General features: G+C 60.3%; 1 protein-coding gene across 6 annotated transcripts in view; it reads left to right on the top strand.

Annotated features, from left to right (window-relative positions):
* Prdm15 (PR/SET domain 15) overlaps window positions 1-24772 on the top strand; it is a 45168-nt gene that overhangs the window by 9169 nt on the left and 11227 nt on the right. For 3 of the 6 annotated variants that reach the window (XM_078044683.1, XM_078044682.1, XM_013357817.4), the window contains exons 2-19: window positions 298-342; window positions 868-961; window positions 2476-2629; window positions 3149-3401; window positions 4917-5018; window positions 9646-9882; window positions 11174-11303; window positions 12113-12294; window positions 12420-12514; window positions 12810-12897; window positions 13602-13661; window positions 16642-16809; window positions 18799-18893; window positions 20984-21115; window positions 21911-22045; window positions 22565-22728; window positions 23513-23592; window positions 23764-23883. In XM_078044683.1, the coding sequence (XP_077900809.1) occupies window positions 306-342; window positions 868-961; window positions 2476-2629; window positions 3149-3401; window positions 4917-5018; window positions 9646-9882; window positions 11174-11303; window positions 12113-12294; window positions 12420-12514; window positions 12810-12897; window positions 13602-13661; window positions 16642-16809; window positions 18799-18893; window positions 20984-21115; window positions 21911-22045; window positions 22565-22728; window positions 23513-23592; window positions 23764-23883 (2326 nt within the window). In that variant the 5' untranslated portion in view covers window positions 298-305. Of the gene's footprint in view, window positions 1-297; window positions 343-867; window positions 962-2475; window positions 2630-3148; window positions 3402-4916; window positions 5019-9645; window positions 9883-11173; window positions 11304-12112; window positions 12295-12419; window positions 12515-12809; window positions 12898-13601; window positions 13662-16641; window positions 16810-18798; window positions 18894-20983; window positions 21116-21910; window positions 22046-22564; window positions 22729-23512; window positions 23593-23763; window positions 23884-24772 lie in introns of those variants that run through there. The other 3 variants (XM_040287061.2, XM_078044685.1, XM_078044684.1) reach the window with 3 other exon arrangements.

Below are 24772 nucleotides of genomic sequence, written 5' to 3'. Positions count from 1 at the left end.
GGCTGGGCTCTGTGTTTAAAAACGCTCTTCTGGCTGGGCACGGTGGCACAGGCCTATAATCCCAGTGGCTTTGGAGGTGAGACAGGAGGGTTGCGAGTTCGAAGCCAGCCTCAGGAACTCAGTAAGCTGCTAAGCAGCACAGTGAGACCCTGTCTCTAAATAAAGTACAAAATAGGGCTGGGATGGGGCTCAGTGGTCCAGTGCCCCTGGGTTCAATCCATGAAACCAAAAAAATCCAAAACCAAAAACGCTGGGTGGGGGAGCACATCAGTAATTGGTTCTCTTGTGTCCTGACAGGTGTGGAGATGGCCGAAGATGGCAGCGAAGAGATCATGTTCATCTGTAAGTGACTCGCAGACCCATCTGGGCCAGGAACACAGAGGGCTGGACACTTGCTATCTGGGCAAAACCACTTCCATTAAAAACAAAAACACAGAAGTTTTTTCCTTTTAAACTGCTTGGAGGACGTGGCTCGATGCACAGCAGTGCCCTGCCCGGGTCGGGTGTCCAGGGTCATCGTCCTCAGGACTCCTGCAGGGTCGAGTTGCAGAAACAGAGTCCGGGGTTTAGAGACAGGGGCGCATGTTGGGTTGACAGGCAGGCTGGTGCTTGCCTGGCCTCCCACCATCCTCAGGACTTTCTGGCACCCTGCCCTTGGGAGGGTCCTGGTCTTGGCCTCCACGGAGGTGATGTGGGACTGGGATGCAGAGCTGGAGCTCTTCTGGGGAGGGGCGTGTCTGTGTAGGCTCTGTTTGGGGATTACAAAGGGGAGCCGTGCTCTGCAGGGTCCCTGCGTCCTGGGCTTGTGGCTTCAGATGTCTCCCTCCCTGTGCACTGTGCCCTCCGACACTCCGTGTCTGTTTGCAGGGTGTGAAGACTGTAGCCAGTACCATGACTCCGAGTGTCCTGAGCTGGGCCCGGTGGTCATGGTCAAGGACTCCTTCGTGCTGAGCAGGGCAAGGTGAGTGATGGCCTTAAGTTGCCTCATAGCCCTGTCTGTGGCGGGTCCTCTGTGGGGCGGGTGTCTATAGACAGGAGTGGGGAGCCAGGGGAGTGAGTCCTGTGCAGTGTGAGCAGGGTGCTGGGCGAGCGCAGGAGATAGAGTGGGAGGTTCTGGGGGCCGGGCCACCTCCGGGCAGGCTGCATTTTTTACGCCCCGAGCAGCAGTGGCCAAGCTGTGGGTCTGCTTCTGGGATTTCCCCTGGGTTCTGGATCTAGACCTGCCCATTGACAGGTGCAAACCACAGGCAAGGTGGCTGGGTGGCGGCCTGGGCAGGGAGGCCAGGCCACGGCAGCCCCTGAAAAAGCACCTGCAGGTGTGTGGAGGTGTCTGTGGCCACGGCTGCTCCCCATCCCTCACTATGCAGGCTGTGCCCCTGGGGCCAGAGCCAGGGAGGCCAAGCCAGGTCTGCCACGTGTAGCCCTGTGAACTTGGGCATGGTGTGTTCCTTCCCAAGACTTGGTCATCTGTGAAATGTAGAGAAGGTATGGCTAGGCTGTGGGCTGTGGTCTCACCTGCGATGGTGCCCGGCTCAGGTGAGGCTGAAACAATGGCTGTTGGCACCTCAGTGCAGTTTCTGGAGCCCCCAGCTGCCCCACCCCAGCCCACTTATTTGTTTGCTTCAGAGAGACTTAGTGTATTCAAAACAAAGAGGTGAATATTTTTTGTCCAAAGCAGAGAGCTGATCAACTCTCCTCTTCCCCAAAGCCTCAGGGCATTGCCGGTTGTCCAGGAGCATCCAGGGGGACATTGGCCACACAGTCAGAGCCCCGGAGCTGGGCTCCTCACACCAGCCCAGCCCCCGCTTGCCCCCACGGGATCTGTGCTTCATTCACACCCTGTCTCCACTTGTGCTTCTGGCCACATCTTGGTCCAACCCTTGTCCCATGCCAAAGCCCCAGTTCATGTGGTCTTCTCCTCCAGCCCTGCCCTTGACCTTCTCGGTTAATTGAAAAGGCCACTTCAGTGCTCAGGAAGAGTACTGTTCTGTGGTGTGCATGTACCGATGCGTAGCAACAGATCCCGCCACCTCGTACAGCTGTGATGCACCAGTAAAAAACATGGTGGGAGAAAGGCCACGTCTTCAGTGAGACGGCGGCCCGACCTCTTGGTACCCTATTCTGGTCCTTGGCGTGCCCGACCCCTTTAAGTTCTTCCTCCCGCCCTTGAAGGCAACAACCCATCTTAATTGGGCTCCCTGTCTTTTGTGGGATTCTTAACCATGTCCTTTGGTGAACATCGTGGGCACAAGCCAATCTGCCTGGCCTGGAGGTGGCCTCTGGGTGACCAGGCCTGGGGGTCATTAATCATCTGGCCGCAGTGCTGTGGAGCAGCTGAGGAGAGCTCTCCTGCTGCCGTTGGAGGGTCACCTCAGCACCTGGTGGTGGTCAGGGAGGAGCTCCCAGGCCTGAGCTTGCTGCTGCCCGGGGGCAGGCAGGCAGAGCCTCCCAGGAGTCATGTCCTCTCCCTCCCAGGTCCTCCCTGCCTTCCAACCTGGAGATCCGGCGTCTGGAAGATGGGGCGGAAGGTGTGTTCGCTGTCACGCAGCTGGTCAAGCGGACGCAGTTTGGCCCCTTCGAGTCCAGGAGGGTGGCCAAGTGGGAGAAGGAATCCGCGTTTCCCCTGAAGGTGAAGCTGCTGCAGGTTTCGGGACTGAGGGCTGGTGACCGTTCCTGAGGGCACGGCCAGCGAGGGCTGCTGAGTCCAGTGATTCCAGACCTTGGAAACAGCCGGGGGATGTTGTATGGATTTGCAGGAAAAGCTCAGGCGAGGGGCGGGGTCTCCCTCAGTGAGGGACCATGGTCAACTAGAACATAGGGGCCCTGCCCCATGGGATTGCCTGGAACCACAGAGTACGTGGGTTCCCCTGCCCGGCCTGCGTCCGCTCACCAGGCTGTGGGCTGTTTCAGACCTGGGCCCTGAGCAGGAGGTCCCCTCGGGTCCCGGGTAGAACTCGGTATCCTGTAGACACAGGGGCCGCCCACTGTGTCTCCTGCTTCCTTTGCCTATGGTCGCCCATCCACCCCTTCCACGCGGTCTCCCTTTGACTGCACACCTAGGCCCCTGCACGGGTCCTGTGGAGCCCCTAGGCCTGGGGCGCGATGCACCAGGCGGGCCCCTGAGACTCCGCTCCTGGCCGCACCCCAGGTGTTCCAGCAGGACGGCCACCCCGTGTGCTTCGACACCTCCAACGAGGATGACTGCAACTGGATGATGCTGGTGCGGCCGGCAGTGGAGCCCGGGCACCAGAACCTGACGGCCTTCCAGCACGGCAGTGACGTGTACTTCACTACCTCGCGGGACATCCCTGCTGGCGCTGAGTTGCGCGTGTGGTATGCGGCCTTCTACGCCAAGAAGATGGACAAGCCCATGCTGAAGCAGGCCTGCTCCAGTGTCCACGGTGGGTCCTGAGACCGTCTCCCAGCTCCTATGGGCGGGGCGGGCCAGGTGGGTGGGGAGACAGAGGGCAGCACACACAGCGAGGCCTGCTCAGTGGGTCTGTGGTCCTGCTTGTCAAGCTCAGGTGACAGGCAAGGGAAAGCTTCCACTCTTTGGGATTCTTGCTGGTGAGTAGTGCCACCTCGGCCCCTCCAGGTAAATTGGGGCTCTTGGATAGGATAGGGGACCATGACCATGCGCTTGGCCTCCCATGGTGACTTGTCCCCCCAGTGCTGTGTGGGGAATTTATCCCTGAGGTCAGAGTGGTTCAGGAATGGGCCCAAGGTCAGTGTAATAGGAAAGGAACCTCCACCGGAACCCCAAATCCAGCTGCAGTCTTGCTGCTCTGCCCCAAGTAGCAGCCTGCACCCTGCCTCGGGGACTGTGTGTATGCATATGCACATGTGTGTAGGTGTGAGTGCCATGCCTAGGCATGTGTCTTAGTGTGGGTGCATCTTAGGTGTGCGTGGTACATAGGCATGTGCACATCTGTGCAGGGGTGCCTAGGCATGAGCGTGTCTTCCTGTGTGTAGGTGCCTAGGTGTGTGCATCTTAGGTGTACAGGGGTGCTTAGGCGTGTGTCTGTGTGTTGGTGCATACACAAGCATGTTTTGGTATTGTGCGTAGGTGCATAGGTACACAGGTGTGTGTACAAGTTTGTATGTGCAAGGAAAGACTCGGCAGGTGCCATGCAAGTAACCTGTCTGCCCCGTGTGTCTGCTGGAGAAGCAGATCCACGGTTTTGGTGCTGGTCAGGTCTGGCACATCTCCACCCCAGAAGCAGGGTGGGTGGGATTCCAGGTTGTCCTCTCCACATTGTGGGCATGGGACCTCGTCACGTAACTTTAAGAGACTTTGTGAGATTATAGGTATTGGACATTCTGACCTGCAAAGCAGTGGTCTCCTGCGGCTCTCAGGACCCCTGCCCAGGGAGCTCAGGGTACCTGTTGTCATCGTGAGGAGTGGCTGCCCCCAGGAGTGGACGCCAACTCTCCTTCTTACTCTAAAGTGAAGGGAGTCTCACTTGAGAATGGTCTTTCTTAGCACAGTCATGGCGTGACATAAGCAGCCACATGGGACAGTCTTGTGTCCTGCTTGCTGGGGACTGCCGTGTGTCCTGCTGGCTGGGGACGGCCGTGTGTCCTGCTGGCTGGCGTGGCAAAGGTTTCGTGGACTGTGGCCTGGCACACGGGGAGCTGGGCGGAAGGGCACCCACTGCTCACTTTCTTCCTGAGGCCTCATAAGGGTGCGCCCAGTCCCACCGACTGGCAGACCCTGCAGAGGGTGGCTGTGACTCCGCCTCTGCTCTCTGGTTCCTCACCTGTGAAACGGGGTCTGTGTGCACAAAGCTGAGATTTGAGACTGCAGCCTGGGCTGCTGCTGCTGGCAAGTCACTGTCATAGTCACCCGCCAGGGTCTGTTCTCCCAGCTGGGGCTCTGTGGACCCTGGCCGCTCACCTCTGCTCCTCTGTCTCAGCTGCAGGCACCCCTGAGCACAGCGGCCCCGTGGAGTCGGAGCGCAGCCCGTGGGCTTGCAAGGTGTGCTCCAGCGCCTTCCTCGAGCTGCAGCTTCTCAACGGTAAGGGCAGCCGCTGGCGGGTGGGGGACAGCCGCCAGTGGCGGGTAGGGGGCATGTGCACACTACCTCTTCCCTGTGGCTCCCGGCCTGTCCCAGCTCTGTCCTGTCCGCCCGTGTTCCCTCCTCAGGGCAGGTCAGCCCCCCACTGTCATGGCCACACAGCCGCCTGCTGAGGGGCTTGAGGTGGGCGTGGGTCCCCCTGCTGTCCCTGCTCTGCTGCTTCCTCGCAGGGTGCTTGTCTGCTCAGGCTGCCTTACCCGTCTAGTGGCCGGCCGGGGACAGGATGGATTAGAGCCCTGTCCACAGGATGGCTGTGCTTGCGCAGGTATCTTCACTCTTCTGCGCGGGGAGGACTTTTCCCCTTGCCTCCCGGGCACTCTCAGGACCTTGTACTCTCTGTGGGATGTGGCCCAGGCGGCTGCTGGACTGGGGGTGCAGGATGACCCCTGCTCCATCACCTGCGGTTGGGACGTGCAGGAACCTGTGAGGGGCTTCCTTCCAGACCGGAAGGGGCCACTCTTTAGTGGCCATCTCTTAGAGACAGATGCTACTGGCTTTGGTGCTCTGGTCCTGTGTCCTGGGATGACCTTCTAACCATAGCCAGGGTGTATCGCACACTCGGCTTAGTGAGAAGCCTCTGTGTTTGTTGCAAGGTGGGAGCAGCAACTGCTTCTGAGCTTTCTAGGAATGCCATCTGAGATGGACAAGGTCCAGCCGCAGGGACTCTAGCAAGCAGGGCCAGCGCACCTGAGTGGAATGTGGTCATTCAGTTCACGAGCACTTCTTGTTTTATGCCTCCACTTTGGCGGTAGAGTTCTACCAGCACGCATTGACTGAGGTCTCCAACAGTCTCTGTGTGGCTCAGCACCCATTTGAGATGAGCATACTGAGGCCAGAGTGGACAATGACCTGCCGGGTCGTGCGTCAGCCCAGCCTGCCCCTGGCCCCTGCTGACCTCAGCCTACCCTACAGAACCCCCCACAGGATCACAGGCTTTCCTTTGTGCTATAGCCTCTCTTGGGGTGTCCTGTGGACAACCTGATGGCCCAGGAGCTGAGGGTGGAGGGCCCTGTGTGTCACCGTGGACTGGCACTGAGGACAGGTCCAAGCCTGTGGTGAGCCAGTCTGCAGAGGATGGACCATGCGTTTGCACCAGCAGTGCTGCCTTCTTGTCACAGGGAACACGAGGACTCCACGGTGCCACATGGCACATGGCCACACGGTGCCGAAGCTGCCCTCCACGGGGCAGTGTCTGGGAGGCCCACCTGTCTGACATGAGGAGGCTCAGTTTTTCAGCTTTAGGGTCCTGGAGGTTGGTTAACTTCCAAACCAACCTTGAACTTGAACTTCTGAGTTTCTCCTTCGCTGAACTTGGAGGAAGTGTGACTTCAGGCAGTTGGCTTGTGCGCTGCAGGCCACCGTGCAGAGGGCCGGGACCCAGAGGCAGTTGTTAACTGGGGAAGTAGATGCTCTCGTCCTTTCCCCTGAGGGCCAGCTGTCATGGGTGCCACGGAGCCTGCTCATGCCTCAGAGTCCACCGAGGCCCTGGCTGGGGGGGAGCATCAGTGGGTGCACTAACTGAGTGCCCTCTGGAATCCTGCGGAAATGACGGGTCCATACAGAGTGGGGAGCGTGAGGCAGCAGGCCAGCCTGGAAGCTAGCTGTGGGACTGTGACGATTACCAAGCCAGCAGGAGCCACTGACACCGGCCAGGACCCAGGAAGCACATCCACTCCTGCCACAGCTCCAGAAGTGTGGGCAGCTGGGAGTGCCACGTGCCTGGAGGAGAGGACAGGGCAGTTGCTGGGAGTCTGCCTGGCGTGCTCAGGCCCTGGCTCGCTGCCCTATACCTCAGCTGCATCACTGCCCTGTCGGCCCAGCAGAAGGCCAAGGGTCCCCCTTCAGGAGGGGCCAGCACAGAGGAACAAAGACTGGGGACGCCAGGAGCGCAGCTGAGCCCCGGGGACTCGGCAGGTCTCAGTCCTGAAATGTGAGACCCTTTGCCTTCTCCCTCATGTCTTTCTCCAAAATAGAATCCTTCTCCCACAACAGGGGCGGCCAGGGTTCATTTCAGGGAGGGAATCCCTAGGGAGAAACTGGCCAGTCCGAAAGAAGAGATGGCGGTCCCCCCCAACATGGCCACTCACCCAACCATCCTGCAGGGAAGCCCAGCCACGCCCCCATGCACCATCTGGAACGTGAGTGTTGTGGACATTGAAGAAAGTCCAGTGCAAGAGAAGACCCCCCAACCACCTTTGAGATGGCTTGTTCTGAGGAAACTGAAAACCCAGCCAAGCCCAGAGCCCCCAGAGGTAGCAGTCGGTGAGTGGCAGACACTGCACCTGGAAGCCAGGGCAGCATGCTGTCTCAGACTTCAGGACAGCAGGTGACAGGAGAGAACAGCTGTGGTGCAGAGGAGGCTTGATGGCCAGTGCTGGACAGCATGGGGAGTCTTCCAGGAGGAAGGGCATGAAGACAGCACGCCTGAGAGGAGGTGAGAAGGCTGGAGGACCCTGAGCCGCCCTGCATGGCCAGGGGCCGTCAGGGGAAGGGGAGCGCAGAGGACATGCCCAGAGCCTGAGGACTGGGTTCCACGCTGGAGGGGCCAGCGGCACCTGATGAATGAAAACTTGAGATGAGAAGAAGAGCCTGAGAGAGAGACAGAGGGCAAACGGCACATGACACAGAATCCAAATGGCATCACCCTGCTCTGCCCCAGATGAAAACACTTTCCCAGCCAGGTGTTGCTTACAGGTTAGGTTTGAACAAGGGCGCTTTCACACGGGGCAGGGGCTTCAATTTGAGCCCCTATGTCATTTACCCCCGGAAGCTGGAGGATGGACCACTGGAAAAAGAGGGCTCTGTCCAGACAGGAGGACACCTTCCCATGGGCTGCTGCTCCAGCAACAGACCTCGCTTGCTGATGCTCGAACGGGAAGGGGCAAGTCCAGGCCGTTAAGGCAGCAGGGTCCCCAGGAAGGGTGAGGAGTGACTCCAGCCAAACTCTGCAGCCCCGGACAGCAGACGCCTGCTCCCACCTGCCAGGAAACGCGTCCCGGGGCTGCTGCTTCCTCACTGCCCCGGAGCAGGCCGCAGACCTGCGGAGGTCCGGAGGGGGGTCCTGGGAAGGTGGGGCACAGATGGGGAGATGCAGCAGAGCACAGGAAAGGTGTCTGACAGATGGCCAGAAGATGTCACAAATGGCTGCCGCCCCTGGGTGCAAGGGGAAGGGGAAGCCCTCATCTCCCAGCCCCCGGCCCTCTGCCAACTGAGCCTGCGTCTCCCAGTCCATGTGGAACTCATAGGTGCTTGACAATGAGCTTCACCCTCAGCCCTTTTTCATATTTTATCTAAAGACACAGTCTCACTGAATTGCTTAGGGCCTCACTAAGTTGCTAAGGTTGCCTTTGAACCCATGATCCTCCTGCCTCAGCCTCCTGAGTCACTGGGATCATAGGTGTGCCACGGTGCCCGTGTTATGGACCCGAGTTCGCGTCTCCCGGCCCCTGGCCCTGAGTGCACTCAGAGCCTGTCCCACAGCCACTGCCCAGCGTGCCTCTGATTCAGCGTGTGCCCCCGCTCTGGCTGTCAGCTCCCTCTCTGTGTTGGGCAGAGGCCTCGTTTCCCTTGCTGGGTACCTGCCTCCCGTGTTTTCAGTCAGGTGGGCGCGTCAACCACTTGTCCTGCTGGTTGGCTGTGTGACATTGGCTATGTCTTTCCTGTTGTCTTTCCTACACTGGACCCGGGTTTGGGGGCTGCTTCTCCCACAAGGTTCCTCTAAATACTGAACCAATGAGGAGAAATAGCCTCTTGACGCCTGTGCCCATGGTGAATAGCTCAGGTTTCCATGGGAAGAACTGGTCTTTGGCACGAGTTTGCAGAGGGGTCTCCATTCTGCATGTGCCTGGTCCCCTCGTCCCCTGGACACTCCCTCCTCCTCCTTTCTGTGCCCGGCAGCTCAGCTCCTCTGAGCCATTTGCCTTCCATTTGCCATGGTGGCCACCTTGGCCTTGAGTGCCATCCCTGCCTGCCGTTTCCTGTGCTCTCTGTGGTCTGCCCACTGCACTCTCCCAGGCCTTCCCAAGTTGAACACAGAGCAAAGCCCTTTTGCTTTGATGTAGTGTTTTTAAAGGAAATTTTATTATGGGTTGAGTTTTTCTTAATCGTCTTCTTCAGATGCTACCTTTTTAGTAAGTACCACTTATTCGCTGCAGAAAAACTAAAAATAAAAATAAGAAAACTAAAATAAATAGAAAATAAAAATGAGCTTATTCTTCTGTAATTGCGTCACAGAAGAGGGCGCCCTGTGCGTGTGTTCTGTGCCAGTGTCTGCGTGTGCTTTCATGGTGTGCGAAGCTGCCCTTGTGGTGAACCTGCCCTGCCTTCCTCACGTGATTTATAAATTGGGCATACCTCCTCTGAAAGGCTGTGAAGTTCTGAAACCCCAAGTCCACAGTCCTCCGGAGTCTGAAAAGCTCCGGCCGCGGGCACGTCGGAGAAGGGAGGCTTGGCCTGCTGTGTTGGGTGCAGTGGCGTGTGGTCTTCGTTTCCTGTGCAGAGGGCCCACTGTGGGAACAGGATGGGGCAGGGCGGGCACACTGCTCCTAACTGCTGCTCCCTCCTGCAGAGCATCTCCTGGGCCACCTGGAGCAAGCCAAAGGCCTTCCTGCCGGCAGCCAGCATGAGGCCGCCCCAGAGAAGGAGCCTCAGCCGCCCCGGGTGCAGCCCCCTGCAGCACCGGAGAGTGCCAGTGTCCAGAGCAGGGCCACCAAAGAGCAGAAGAAAAAGCCTCGAAGGGGGAGAAAACCCAAAGCATCAAAGCCGGAGCAGCCTCTGGTCATCGTGGAGGACAAAGAGCCAGCAGGTGAGAGCCATGCCGGCTGAGGGGTGGCCACGCTGGCCTGGGACCACTCACCTGTTCCCCTCTACACAGAGGCCACGTGGGGACTGCCACTGTGAGCCCGCCCCGACCCCTCAGCCCTGTGAAATGCAGTTTCTCCGTGACACATGCTTCACAAAAGGCTTATGGAGCCTGGCAACCCAGCATACCGTGTGACCTGTCCTGCCATCAGGACAGAGGACACTCCCGCCTCCCAGCCCTCCCCTGTGGTCTTGGGCATGGATTAGGCTGCCCGTGCCAGGACTCCCAGCTCTCACAGGAGCGTCCAGGCATGAGGCTTGTCCGTCAGGTCTGTCAGTGGCCGTCTCCCGAGCACTGCAGCATCTGGCCCATCGTGCAGATGCCCACGGTTTGCTCACCCACTCCTGTGCGTGGCCTCTGGGGCCGGCCCTGGTGGAGCTCATCTTGCGGGCCTCACTTCCCGTGTGTGCAGCCTCCACAGAGCTCGGCCCTGCAGTCCTCGCGAGGCCTCTGCCCGAGCTGCTGGCTGCAGCAGAGTCCCAGTGGCCTCATGCCTGAGGACAGGGCATGTGGTCAGAGGCCAGCCCCTCCCACCCACACCACGGCACTGGACTTTCTTCTGACTCTGGGCGGCCCCGGGGTTTCTTGTGAAGGAGGAAAGCCCTGGAGTTGGAGGAGCTCTGCGGGTGGTCCTCACTCTCCCTGTCCTCCCCACCGGCCCGGCTGGTTTGGAAGTGACAGGAGGAACAGTTTGCTCTTCCGGGGGGTGGAGAAGATGGGAAGGGGCAGGGGTGTCCCACTGTCACTCGTGGCTGGAGAGGTGTGCCAGCACGTTGGGCGTGGTCTTTCAGGTTTCATCCGTCCTGTCCTGGCCTGGGCCTGTCACTGTGGGTGTTTGACATTTGACTCTTTTACAGAATGGTTACTTGCTTTTTGAACACTCTCCAGGTGGTGTGTCTAATTCTAAAAGTTCTGTTTGTCTGAACTAGTTTATAAATCACAAGATTCCATTACCTGTACAGAATGTGTTGGAGAGGCAAGTAACGTTACCGCGACGTAGCTTTGAAACAGAGCCACCATGACGAAGCTCCCTGGGTCCAGGAGCTGTTCTGTCTCTCTGTACTGGGACGGCACAAGCATGGGCTCCGAGGGAGCTACTTCTCTTCCTTTCTGAACTTCAACAAATGGCCCACCATTGCAGCCCTCTGCTGTCATAAAGAACACACGCTCCTGGAATGGACGGGCTTTGTCCCGTCCAGGGAATGACGTGGCTTGTCATGTCCCCTTTGCACAGAGCACGTGGCCGAGATCATCACCGAGGTCCCGCCAGACGAGCCTGTGAGCGCGACTCCAGATGAGCGGATGGTGGAGCTGGTTTTGGGAAAGCTGGCTCCTCACACACACGACGTCAGCACGGTGCCAAAGTAAGTCCTGCCTGGACGCTGCGGCCTGCAGGGAGCGCCCCGCGGCTACCCGCCCAGGGAGCCCCTGAGTGGGCACGGGCTGCCCTCAGAGCCCTGCATGCCTGGGAAGCGTCAGAATGTTCTGGAGCTCAGGAGCTTACTGGTCATCCACTGTGGGAAGTTGAGGCTTTTTTTGTGGTGACAAAGTGCACGTGACATGAAACGCACCACTCTGGCCACTTTAAGTGCTCACCTGGAGGCGCAGGTGTTCTGTGGCCATCACCACCATCCATCTACAGAACCCCACAATGAAACCTTGTCCCCATCCAATGTGACTCCCGTCTCCCCCGCTGCTGGCACCCGCAGTGCCCCGGTCCACATAAGTAGCCTGCAGTGGTCGTGCCCTGGACCTAGCCTGCCGTTCTGCAGGTCTATCCGTGATGTCGCATGTTGGCACGCCTCCTCTGTAGGCATGAGAGCATCCCAATGAGGATGCCTCGCTCCATCTCTGCGTCTCTGGCTCCTGTGACTAGGACCAAGAGGGACACTGGAACACAGGTGGTACAGTCCAGGCTCCACCCGAGCTCCGGGCCGTCCCATGGCCCGAGTGGCAGCAGAGCAGGAAGTGTGTCTGTCACAGCACCTGGTGGGTGCTGCCTGAAGTCCAGGCCTCGCCTGTGAGCCGCCTGTAGCTGCGGTGGCGCCGGCCCTGCCCTCCTCTCTGGCAGTCTCCGTCTCGGGCAGGTGTTGGTGGGAGGCCCCTCCAAGGTGACGGCAACCTGGACTCGTGCTCTCTGGGCGCTGAGTCTCCTCCTGTCTCGACCGGGCAGGTTCACTCACCATCAGAGCAGCACCATCGCCCTCAAGAGGAGCCTGGTTCTGTCCAGCAGACACGGCATCCGGCGGAAGCTGGCGCGGCAGCTGGGGGAGCACAAGCGGGTGCACCAGTGTGGCATCTGCAGCAAGGTCTTCCAGAACAGCAGCAACCTGAGCAGGCACGTGCGCTCCCACGGTGAGTGCCCGGCCGCGTCCCCACGCACAGGGGCACCGAGCTTCCCACGCACCTGGGCGTCAGCAGAGCAGGCGGCCTGCCTGGTGAGTGCCTGAAGCAGTGACCTGGTTCCTTCGGTTCCTCAGGTGACAAGCTGTTTAAGTGTGAAGAGTGTGCAAAGCTGTTCAGCCGCAAGGAGAGCCTGAAGCAGCACGTCTCCTACAAGCACAGCAGGAACGAGGTGGGTGGACTGGTAGCCTGGGGAACAGGCTGTAAGGAGCTGAGGCTCCTGGAGTCCTGCTGCACCCTGTCCTCCGGCCCTGGCCTCCACCAGCTGCCCAGCCTGGTAGATGTTGGCGGGGCGCGGGGAGGAGTGGTGGGTGCTTGGAGTTTGGCTTCCCAGCGTGGTTCTCCCTCCAGGCAGCTGGACAGCCCCTAGGTGGAGTAGGGGAGAAGGGCTGTGGCATAGCCAGCCCAGGAGGGAGTGGTCCGGCCCCACGTGTGGGCCTCCCTTGCTGACGTGTCTCCTCGACCAGGTGGACGGCGAGTACCGGTACCGTTGTGGCACCTGTGGGAAGACCTTCCGCATGGAGAGCGCACTGGAGTTTCACAACTGCCGCACAGGTGAGGCTGCGCGGGGCTGCCCGTCCCATGTGGCCCGTGCTCAGCAGGGCAGAGGCGGAGCCTCAGAAGCGAGGCCGTGCTGAGCAGCGAGCAGCCGGACCTCCCGCTCCTTCTGCCTGGGTGCAGTCGCCACTTGCTCTGGAGATAGGTCAGAAGTGCTCGTGCCAGAGAGGATGTGTGTCCTTTCCTGTGCTCCTGGGACCCCTGTCTAAGGCCACCGTGGAGCAGGGCCCCTGAGAGAAACGGGAAGGTGGGGACAGGGCTTGGGAAGAGAGGGCCCCGCGCCTGTGGGACAGTTGTCCACCCGTTGTCTTGCCCCGCAGAGGGCTTTGCTGCCTCCCTGCCAAGGTCACTTGGTTCTGAGCCTGCTCTGTCTACCAGTCCCCAAAAGGAGAGCGAAACCGCGTAATTGTCGTGAGAGGCTGGAAGCTCTGTGCTCCGCCGAGCCTGTGCTGGGGAGGCAGCCTCCCTGGCGGGACACCTCAGGCTGTGCTCACAGCAGCCATGAAACGTGAACACAGAGGCACGTCCATGAGGAGGGAAGCCATGCTGTGGGGCCAGCGGGCACCCTGTGCTGCCTGGCTCACCCCACTGGGTGGGGGAGCCCTGCTTCCCCCAGTTGCCCCAGTGGAGGCCCAAGTAGTGGGCAGTCCAGAGGGAGCGGAGGGAGGGTCACTGTTGCTTTGTGTTCTCCCTCTCTCTAGGACTCATAGCAAACCCGGGAGAGGGGGGGACCCGTGGCAATCGGCTTAGAGACCTACCAGGTTAGCCCTCAACCCACCTGTTCTTGTTGGTCATGCTGTCCGTCCGCGCCTCCGTGTGAGCCCTCGCTGGGGTGCTGGCCAGCCGCCGTGTCTCTGAGCCCTGTTGCCCCTGCTGCCCAGCCGGGCTGTCCTTCCTGTGTCTGCCACTCTTCCCCATTTGTCTGTCTGTGTGTTTCTTCTGTTTTGAAGACTCTGCTTTGAGACTCTGGCCTGTCCCCTCTGTCTGGGCCCAGGGCGCCTTCCTTGCTGCGTCAGGCTGAGCAGGGCAGCGGGGCCGTGTTCTCTGGGCCTTCGCACCTGGAGCATTCTTGTCTGGGGCAGGTGCAGCCTCCAGAAGCTTCCGGGTGAACGTCCAGCATGCTGCATCCTGACTCAAAGCCCCCTTCTCAGGTGTGCCAGGGCCTGGCAGGCCTCAGCCTGATGTCCTTGCTCTGCACTCACCGGGCAGGTAGACAGGCCAGCCTCACTCTGCTACTGGCCAGTCAGGCCTGGGAAAGAGACGCTGTCCTCTTCTAACTGTTTTTCTGCACCTGATGAAGCCAGGTGACCAGAGCAGTAGCAGATACCTGCCCGACCTTGTCTCTGTGGGCTGTGTAGAAAGGACAGGGCAGGTGGGCAGTGGGCAGCTCTCCTCCTTGAAGGCTCTGTTTCCAAGATTCGAGCCACGGCTGAAATGGAAGGCGGCCTGTGGTCTGCTCATCTGCACAACTCTGTGCCCTTGGCCTTCTGGGGTGCTGCCCTAGGGGAACGCACATCCCTCCCACCATTGAGCTCAGATTTGTCCAGTGAGGGAAAGTCTGAAGACGTGGTGGGCAGGCTTTTCACCAGCTGCCCAGCAGGCCCATCTTTGTGTCCTCCTGGGTCCCCTGGGTCCCTGTGTCCCTGTGCTGTGACTGGTGTTGCTGTCTTATGTGTGTTCACTGCTGTCTTTGACCTGAAGAGGGTGCTAGGGAGCGGCAGAGGAGCACGTCCTGTCCCCAGGCACAGGGGACCCTCATTCTCTGAGAGGGTGGCTCCTAGCAATCCACGTCCCCTCAGGTGCACCCTTCCCAGGCCCCAGGCGTCTGTCCTCAGTGCTGCATTGATTACCTCATCGGCGTGGACCTCCCTGGCAGTGGGGTCGTTGGGACACGGAGCCTGTCTGGGTTCCATGTGTGGGGTCAGCAGGCGGAGTCCAGATGGCCCTGCCCCAGCTCTGCCCTCACTGAGCACAGGACACTGTGGGCTCAGGGGATGGTTTGAAGTGGGGGTCTCTTTCCATAGCTGAGACAGAGGATGCTGTGGCCCAGCGCAGCACTGTTGTGTCCCAGGGTGCCAGGCCCCCAGATTAGTGAGCCCTCCCTCTGCTGAAAGAGGCTCCCCTGGGCTGCTCAGCAGGCCCAGGTGTGGGGGGAACAACCTACCAATGTGACTCACAAAGTCTCACAGCAGCGGGTGCCTAGCGTACCCATTCCTGAGGATGCATATTTAGGAAGTGAGTGGAAGGTAACTTGCACCACTGAGGAGTGCGTTGCTGAGTCACCTGCAGTACCAGGTATCGCGGAGTCACGGTAGATGAACTCCGAGCACCCTTGGAAACAATGGTGAAAATACTGCGTGTCACGGCACACGTGTCCTGCAGGGGGTGCATGAGTGTGCACGTGCAGCAGGCCCCGAAGCGGGCAAAGCTTTCCAGTACTGGGCCACAAAGAAACCACGCATCGCCTCAAGAGGGACCAGCGTAACCATGAAAGTGATGCGGGGAAGGGAGGCTGCCTGGTGTCCTCCTGACAGCTTCTCCTGGCCCGGGTGGCGGAGGCCTCATGCAGGGCCTGCAGCCCTGCTGTCCTGCTGGGCATGGAGCCCACAGAGACGTTGCTGTCCCCACTGCCCCCTCCCCTCGGCTCCCAAGCCAGAGGGCTTGTCCTGGTGCCTTTACCTGCTGGGGTGGAAGGGCGGCTGCGCGACCCTGGGTGCGTGTGGTCTTCCCTCCCTAGGTGCCCGCTGGAGCCACCTGAGTGAAGCTAAAGACGTCCTGGCCAGCAGGCCTCAGCTGCAGGGGGCAGGGGCAGTGTCTGGGGCGTCTCGGGCGTCACAGCTGCCTGGGGCCAGCGGGAATGCAGCATCTAGTGGGTAGAGGCCAGGGTGTTACTCTGCATCCCCAGGGCCCAGGGCAGGTGACCCAGCTCAGACGTCAGCCCCCGGAGCACCTGGGTCCATGGTGGCTCCGGTGTAGCAGGCAGGGCCAGCACAGGGGGCAGCAGAGCACAGCGGCTCTTCCTGTGGCCTCAGGGATGTGCCTGGCAACATACTGTGTGGGAATTGGTCAGTGGGCTCTAGCCTGGTGCGTCACTCCGGAGAAGGGAGATGACCCATGTGTCACACACCTGTGTTGCCTGCGTCAGGTCCACCGCACCACAGCACAGGGAGGAGGGCAGCTCTGCAGGGCTTGCTGAGAGGAGCCGGGGCCCTGTACGTGGAGGGAGGGAGGGTGCCATGGGACAGAGATGGCATGGAGCAGCTCGGGAGCTGAGGGGTAGGACCTGCTGTTTGATCGGCTACCTTCAAGGAGAGATTAGATTTAGGACCCAGGGCACAGGGTGTGGGTATCGCTGGGGGCTTGGAGAGTGTGGGGAGTGTGTGTTGGTGTGATTTGTCCACCAAAGGGAGACCTAGAACTAGGAGGCAGTCTGCGGACAGTGGAGAACTCTGAGGCGCCGTGGGGGGCAGGTGGGCTGAGCCTCGCGGGGGAGGACAGCCCCCTGGCTGGGGTCTGGGTGGTACAGGTGGACAAGCTGAGGGCGCAGGCTGCAGGGCTCGAGTTTTGGGAAGGAGGAGGGCTGTGGGGCACACGTGCTCACCATGTGCCCGGTGTGGGGAGGCCCGCGTGCTGGGCAGGCTCCTGCCCCAGCCCTGCCCTTCGCTACCACCAAGACACACGTGAGCCTGGGCCAGGAGTTATTCACCCGGATCCTTGTGTGTGTGTTTGCTCTCCGGACAGATGACAAGACGTTCCAATGTGAGATGTGTTTCAGATTCTTCTCCACCAACAGCAACCTCTCCAAGCACAAGAAGAAGCACGGGGACAAGAAGTTCGCCTGCGAGGTCTGCAGCAAGATGTTCTACCGCAAGGACGTCATGCTGGACCACCAGAGGCGGCACCTGGAAGGTGGGCCCTCAGGCACCCGGGAAGGGAGGGCTGGGGGCCACGGCGTCGTCCTGCCGCCTCCATGGAAGCAGTTAGGCAGTGCCCGGAAATGCCCGCTGCCTGCCCTGTGGCTCCACAGGCCCGGCCAGCACGTAGAGCCCAAGGGGTGGGGGTGCTGTTGTGAGTGATCGGAGGAGCCCTGGAGAGACTCCGAGTGTGATAGTACTTCCAGTGGGACAGCAGGTCAGAGGAGCTGGCCGTCAGGCACACGGTGAGCTCTCAGCAGAGTGCAGCGCAGAGAGTTGCTGGGTGCTGTTGGGGGGCCACAACTGTCCCTCGTTCCTCACACTCTGTGCCTTCGTGGTCACCAGCACAACTGGCCTCAGGCTGTCCGTCCTCACAGAGGGCTCGAAGAGCCAGAGAAGGGCCATCCACAGGGCCAGTCTGGACCCTGGAGGCAGCAGCAGGGTGAATGGGACCCAGGGAGCTGGGCTGGGGGTGAGTAGTGGCCCAGCCGCCGCAGGCCTACGAAGAGCCCTGTGCGCCGTGCAGCTGCTGCTGCTTGGGGGACCCCAGGGTGACCCGAGGGCTCCTAGGCCTGTCCCAGGACGTTGCGTGTTTTCACTGTTTTCGCTCCGGCAGTCCCGGGGCAGCTGCCCTCGTGAGCTGAGCTCACTGACCCTTGGAGCGTCACGGAGAACCGCAGCCACGCACTTGTGAGGGGGCCGGGGTGAAGCCGTGGCTGCTGTGCTCTGTGAGCACGCCTGTGTCCTCGTGTGCCCCGGACCCTCACAGCCAAGGCTGGGCTGCAGCCCACGGGTCTTCAGCAGGCCCTCCCTGCACTGCTCCATAGAGACCCACAGCCGGCCTCCGGGGCGCTTCACAGCTGCGCGGGCTCTCTGCACGGGGACAGTGGCCCCATCCCCAGGTCCATGTCAGGCCGCAGCAGACCCTGCTCAACCAGCTCTCAGCAGGGCACAGCACGGAGCAAGTGCTGGCAGCCGCCTGCCACTGTGGTCCCTGTCAGAAGCCCCTTGTCCCCATGTCCAGGTGGCTGGGCGGCAGCCGTAACTCACCCCTCACCCAGACCCCTTTTCTGTGGCCATTCCGTGGTGTTTCCTTCACCTAGACCACACCCTGCTTCAGACCCCGTGTGGCACCTTTGTGCCCTGGAGCCTCTTGGACTCTGCCTGATGCGTACGCACTGGCTCTGCCCCTGGCTCAAGACCTGAGGAGCTAAGGTCGCGTTTCTCTCTGGTGGAGAAATGACCTGTTTCACATGAGCTCTGACTTGAATTTCATGTTGTTTTGAACCCCTGGGCTCCAGCTGCTCTCCTGCCCCAGCCTCCCAAATATAGGGACCTCAGTTAAATGTCACCGTGCCTCTAAAAGTCTGTTTTGTTTATTCTTTAATACTAGGTGTTGAATCCGGGTGTGCTTTACCATTGAGCTACATCCCCAGCCTTTTTTTATTTTTTATTTTGAGATAGGGTCTTGCTAAGTTGCCTAGGGCCTCACTAAGTTATTAAGGCTGGCCTCAAACTTAAATCCTCCTGCCTCGGCCTCCCAAATTGCTGAGGCATGTGCTATCATACCTAGCAAAAAAAGTCTGTTTTAACCCTGGTCTTGAAAACTTTTCCTTAAAACCAGAGATTTTATTACCTGCCGACTTGAAAGTCTGCCTGCTTACAGCCATCTGCAGGACTCGCTCGGCCTCAAGCTTTCGGATCAGGTGCTGGCACAAGAGCACCGCAGCTGTGTGCTGAGGCCCCGCGCTGGGTGCCCAAGCTCTGCAGCCTGGTGTGCGAGGCCCTTGCCAGTCCCGCGGGCAGCACAGCACTCTTCCTTCCCCAGGAGCTGCTGTTTGCTGCTGGTGCCCCGGTGTGTAGGCAGCTGGTCCGTCCTCTGAGGGCATTCCTGCCCGCTGTCCAGCTGGGAGGGCCGGCCCTGCTCCACCCCACCTGCTCCTTGTGTGCTCACTCTGCCTGGTGGGGGTTTTGGGGATTTCAGGAGTGCGGCGGGTGAAGAGAGAGGACTTGGAGGCTGGCGGGGAAAGCCTGGTGCGCTACAAGAAGGAGCCCTCCGGATGCCCGGTGTGTGGCAAGGTAATGTCTGCGAGGGGCATGGAGCCTGAGGGCGGGCGCGGCTTCGGGGAGTTCTGAGGGCGCTGCTGCTCAGGTCTAACAGCTGTCCTCTCACCCCACACCTGCCGCTCGGTCTCTGCCACCGAGGATGGGTTTCCGTGAATGTGCGGAGGCCGCCCTTCTTCCTCCGTAGCCCTTCCCCTCTGCCGTGAGCTTCGCCCGCGCTGCTCTGTGGCTCCCACTCCTTGCATCTCGTCCTTGTGGTAGGACCTGGCCCCAGGCACCAAAGGAAGTGGGAGGTCACAGAGCTTTATGTGGCCTGTCCTGCTGGTCTCCCCTGCCCAAAAAGGCAGGCCACCTTTTCTAAGGGAGAGATGAGCCATTCTTGGTGACCACTCCTGAGGCAGGGCTACAGATGACCCCCCATGGTGATGGCTGTGGTTAGCTTTTTGTTGCTGTGACCAAAATACCTGATAAGAACAACTTGGAAGAAGAAAGGTGGGTTTGGGGCTCACAGTTTCAGAGGTCTCAGCCCACAGATGCCAGCTCCACTGCTGGGCCCAGGAGAGGCGGGACATCATGGTGGAAGGGCCCAATGGAGGAAAGCCGCTCGGGTCTTGGCAGGTTGGGAGCAGAGGGGCTGGGGAAGAGGCCCCCTTCCAGGGCTGCCAGTGACCCCCCAGCCACGCCCCACCGGTCTGCAGTTGCCAGCGGTTCCAGGCTGGGCTGGACTTTTCGGGTCACAGCCTTCACAGTGCAGCCGCTTCACCTCTGCACGTTCCTGCATCAGCAGGAGCTTTGGGGACACCTGACATCCAGACAGCAAGTGACAGCCTCCATATGAGCAGTCCCCCCGTGCCCAGAGTGGCTGCTCTGGTGTGACCTGGTGTCTAGGGACGTGCGTCTGCTGCTCAGAACCCATCCTGCGGGCTGCCACCGCCATGCAGGCTGCCGTGGAGGCACGGCCCATTTCTTGCAGATGAGAACCTGGTTTGGAGAAGGGTGCTGCCGCTTGTGTTGGCCGCAATGTCCACTCCCTGGGTGTTGCCGACTGTTCCTCAGAGGACTCGTGTCCTTGCAGCATCCAGGCAGGTGCCACAGTGGAGCTGCCCAGAGAGGTTCCCACATGGCACTGCTGTCACCCAGTGGTCTTGGGAGTCACCAAGAGGGGGGGGCGTTCCTGGACCTGTCACAGCCACACGGCTCACGTGAAGCACCTGATGCTGGCTCCTGCGGCAGTCACATGCCACGCGCCCCAGCCCCGGGGACACAGGTCTCTTCACACTGGTGATCCCTGTCTGCCAGCATGTGGCACCAATGCTAGATCTTTTGACCTTTTCAGGGAAAAATGGAAATCCATGTTTTTATATGAGATTTTCTGATTTTTTTTTTTTTTAAACCTCAGAGCAAGGCAAAGCTCATGGGACAGCTGTGCAGTGTGGCCTCGGGGTCCCCATGAACCTGAACTACAGCAAAGATTTGGTGTCTGGTCCAGAGTGGGAGGTTGCAGAGCTAGGGGACAAGCACAAGCTGGGCAGGCAGGTGCCTCCAGACACCTGCACTGTTACCTACCCACCAGGAACGCCGTCCAGGTGGAGACACCCAGCTGCCTGCCTTGTCTACCCCTCCGTCGGTGGGCATAGGGGCTTCCACAGAGGTGACCCTGGGGACGAGTGTGCGATGGACATTGCCACACTGGGAATGCCAGGGCAGCAGGGATGTGGGGCGAGTGTGCAGGAGCCCCGCACACTCACCGAGGGTTGGCTCCTTCTCTGACAACCACCTTCCCAAAGCTGCACTGTTTCTGACTCGCTGGCCTCTTGGTTGGGACCACGCTAGCAAAACACTTAGTGCCCGTGGAAGCCCTCGAGCAGCTGTAGCCACAGTGAGGACGGGGCTGGGCCCTTTCTGGACTGTGACGTGAGCAGGGATCCAAACAGTGGGTCACCCTGCTCCAGTGCCGGGGATGGCGTGCGGTTCTCACACTTGAGTTGTTGGGGCTTAGAGTCTAGGAGAAGTCGCCCTGTGTTTTGTGGGCCGAGGTGACAGTCTGCTCTGTGTGCCGTGGGCTCAGCCCTCACCTCCCCACGGTGCGGCCCCTCTGCCCCCAGGTATTCTCCTGCCGCAGCAACATGAACAAGCACCTGCTGACCCACGGCGACAAGAAGTACACCTGTGAGATCTGCGGGCGCAAGTTCTTCCGCGTGGACGTGCTCAGGGACCACATCCACGTCCACTTCAAGGTGTCAGGCATGCGCCAGCTTCCCAGTGACGCACAGAGTGCCAGGCCCCAGGCCAGCATCTTTGCTGCGGTTGTGCTAACAGAGTCGGTGGCGAGGGCCGAGGCTGCTGTCCACTGTGTCCTCACCTGGTCGGGGGAGCTTTCCAGGGCCTATTGCAGGAGACCAGTCCCAGTCACAAGGGACGTACCCTGGTGGCCTTGCCACCTCGGAGGCCCAATTCCCGGCACCATAACCTTGGGGCTGAGGTTTCAGCACATGAATTTGAGGGGCGCAGACATTCAGACCATCACTGTCCCCCAAAACGATTGTCAGCACGGCCACCGTGAATCTTTTCAGGCTGACTTCCTGCATTAGCTGGCGACACGGTCCAGCTGCGGCTTGAAGTGCGGCTCCTCGGTGTGGGCCTGACGAGAGAGTAGCTTGTGGGTGGTGCTCTGTCCCTCCCTCCTTGGAGGGTGGCCTTGTGATTCAGGCCACAGAAGTACTGACCCCAGAGAAAAAGGAGGAAATAGCAGTTGGAACCAAAGGCCCAATAGGCTGGGGAGTGCCCGGGCCAACTTGGGAAGCCTCCATCAGCTCTGCCCTGGGCACGAGGTGGCATTCTCTGGGCCTTGGAGAGGGGGTGAGAAGGCGGGGCAGGAGAGCATGGCACCCCAGGCCGTGAGTGGGTGGCCAGGGGGCCGGCAGGCCCGGGGTCCTCAGACGCAGCAAGGTAGTGCCTCGGGCCTGGCTCATCAGCCTTGCACGTGCCGGGCAGAGCTGGGCACGCGTGAGGCAGGAATGTGGCTTCCCCAGGACATTGCGCTCATGGACGACCACCAGCGGGAGGAGTTCATCGGCAAGATCGGCATCTCCTCAGAGGAGAACGATGACAACTCCGACGAGAGCGCGGACTCGGAGCCCCACAAGTACAGCTGCAAGAGGTGCCAGGTACTCGGGCCAGCCACCCTTGAGACGCCAGGAGGTGACTCCTAGCTGTGACGCTGCAGGGACCCCAGGGCACCTGTGCGGGCGTGGGAGGGGCCTGCCTCTGAAGGCCAGGTCTCCTGGGCCCAGGGAGGGGGACTGGGCTCACAGCCCTGCAGAGCCCGGCACCGGGTGCCCTGCACCTACACAGGAGTGCTGAGCAGGGTAGGACAGACGCTGGCCCAGGCAAGGCTCCCTCTGTCCCTGTCCCTGAGGACTCAATCCTGAAGCCCTTCCAGGTCTCCCCTGTGCTCAGAGGAGGCGTCTTAAAGGGAGGCAGCTCACTTCCGGGGGACCCCGCCTGAGTTTTTGTCAGCTTGTGCGGGTGACAGCCACCCAGCAGGCACACCTGCCAGGAATGTGCAGCTCCTGCCAGCCCCGGGTGTCCTTGGCACCGCACAGTATGGTCCCTATGGGGCCTGGTGACCTCTGGCGCAGCAGAGGCCCAGAGCCTGGGGTGTCAGCGCTTGGCCTGCTCCGCAGCTCACCTTCGGCCGCGGGAAGGAGTACCTGAAGCACATCATGGAGGTGCACAAGGAGAAGGGCTACGGCTGCAGCACCTGCCACCGGCGCTTCGCCCTCAAGGCCACCTACCACGCCCACATGGTCATCCACCGCGAGAACCTGCCCGACCCCAACGTGCAGAAGTGAGGCTCCCAGCTCGTAGCCCTGCAGTGCAGTGGGTGTGGGCAGCGAGGCAGGGCAGGGTGCTCGGCCAACAGGCCCGGGCTGCGCCAGGGCTCTGGGTGCCCATCCACCCAGGCCTCACCCTCGCCTACCCGGTGGGACTTTCGGAGGGAAGTAGCCCAGTTCTCAGCCCAGCTGAAAGACGACATGAAGCCCGTTCCTCCCAGTGATTCAGTTTCCCTGGTGCCAGCCCTGGCTCTGGCACATGGCACGTAATCAGGGCTGTGTGGCGAGTGAGTGACATGCTGCCTGCAGGCTAGCCTGGTCTCCCAGGGCACCTGTGACCCAGTGCAGATTGGGGGTCAACGCAGCAGACAGCCTCCGCTCTGCCCTGGAGGCCAAGGAGTCATGGGCTTGTCCCCTGGCCTCTCTCCTGGACTGGCCAGTGGTGTCCCCCAACCCCATTTCCTCACAGGGTCAGCCCCTGTGTGTGCCTGTGTCCCCATCGTTTCCTCTGGGGACACCCGTTAGATTGGATCAGGGCCATCCCAGTGACCTCATTTTACCTTCACATCTCCAAAGACCCCATCTCCAAAAATAGTCACTGTCTGAGGGCTGGGGCTGGGGCTACTGCCCGGGGATATGGGCACACGGTTTCGCCCATCATAGAGCTGAAGCATGTGCCACTTTGTCCACACGTGGCACCTTCTGCCTCACTTGTGCCTATAAAGGTGTGGGAGCGTGCCCTCTCCCTGATGGGCCACTCAGCTTGTGCCGCGTCCTGAAGCTCCTCTTTGGTTTCAGATACATCCACCCCTGTGAGATCTGTGGGCGGATCTTCAACAGCATCGGGAACTTGGAGCGTCACAAGCTCATCCACACAGGTAGCCTGTTCCCACAGGAGTGGGGCCTGAGCAGGCAGTGCTGGGGTGGCCAGGGCTCCCCCGAGTACGTTCTGCTGTCCCCCAGCTTCTCCCACCCCAGCCCCCTCCATGTCCTCGGGGAGAGGTGGCCCGTCCCAGCACCAGCCTTTGAAATGCTGCCTGGTCTTGCAGGTGTGAAAAGCCACGCCTGCGAGCAGTGCGGGAAGTCGTTCGCCAGGAAGGACATGCTCAAGGAGCACATGCGCGTGCACGACAACATCCGCGAGTACCTGTGCGCCGAGTGTGGGAAAGGTGCGCCTCGCTCCAGTCGGGGCCTCGCGTCTCACTGCTTTCTCCAAGGAGGTGGGGCAGGAACTGGCAGGTCACAATGATACGGGTGCCACCGGTGCCCCAGGAGACCCATGGGCTTCAGTGGTGCCCTTAACAAGAAAGGGAAGGCGTGGTGAGTGGTCTGGAGCAGCTGCTTCGTGAGCCAGGAGCTGTGGCGGGACCTACAGGCAGCTCGCTGATAAGAAGCCACTAAGGAGACATGCAGGTCGGGAGGCAGGAGGAGAACTGGGGCACGCTGCAGTTGTGACCCGTTTCTACTAGAAAAATTCAGAGTCCTCCCAAGACGGGGTGGGGGGGGTGAGGGGGTGTCGGGGTCAGGTCATTCTTGGGCCACTCTGGTGATGCCCCAGGCTCTGCTGCTGGGCAGCCCATTCAGATGCCAGACAGACCAAGGTTACCTGCTTTATGATTGGCACTTTCTAGCATTTCATAGTCCATAAATGGTTTTACTGTTTTCTTTTTTTGGTTTTTACAAAAATTGAACAGAAGAAAACTCAAATGTCAGTAATTCTGTGCACCATATGGGCCCTAATAGTGCATATGAAAAACACTGGTAGAGTAAGAAAGAATTCAGTGTAGAGAAACCGGGGAACGAGACGTGGTCCTCCCACCTCCTCTCCAGCACCTCTTATTGACCTCCAGCGTGGCCATGGACAAGGTCAGAGTAAGGTCAAAATGGGAGGTTGTCCTCCATCCTCCCGGGTGGCTGTGGCAAGGTCACAACTGCAGGATATTCTCTGTCCTCCAGGGTGGCTGTGGGAAAGAAAATCACACAGGTCTCTTTACTGAGAAAGCAACAGAGTGGTGCGCACCTATAGCCCCAGCAACTTTGGGTGCTGAGACAGGAGAA

Source organism: Ictidomys tridecemlineatus, chromosome 3 (genome assembly GCF_052094955.1).
Source record: "Ictidomys tridecemlineatus isolate mIctTri1 chromosome 3, mIctTri1.hap1, whole genome shotgun sequence".
Taxonomy (NCBI): Eukaryota; Metazoa; Chordata; class Mammalia; order Rodentia; family Sciuridae; genus Ictidomys; species Ictidomys tridecemlineatus.
This window is presented reverse-complemented; position numbering and strand designations above follow the sequence as displayed.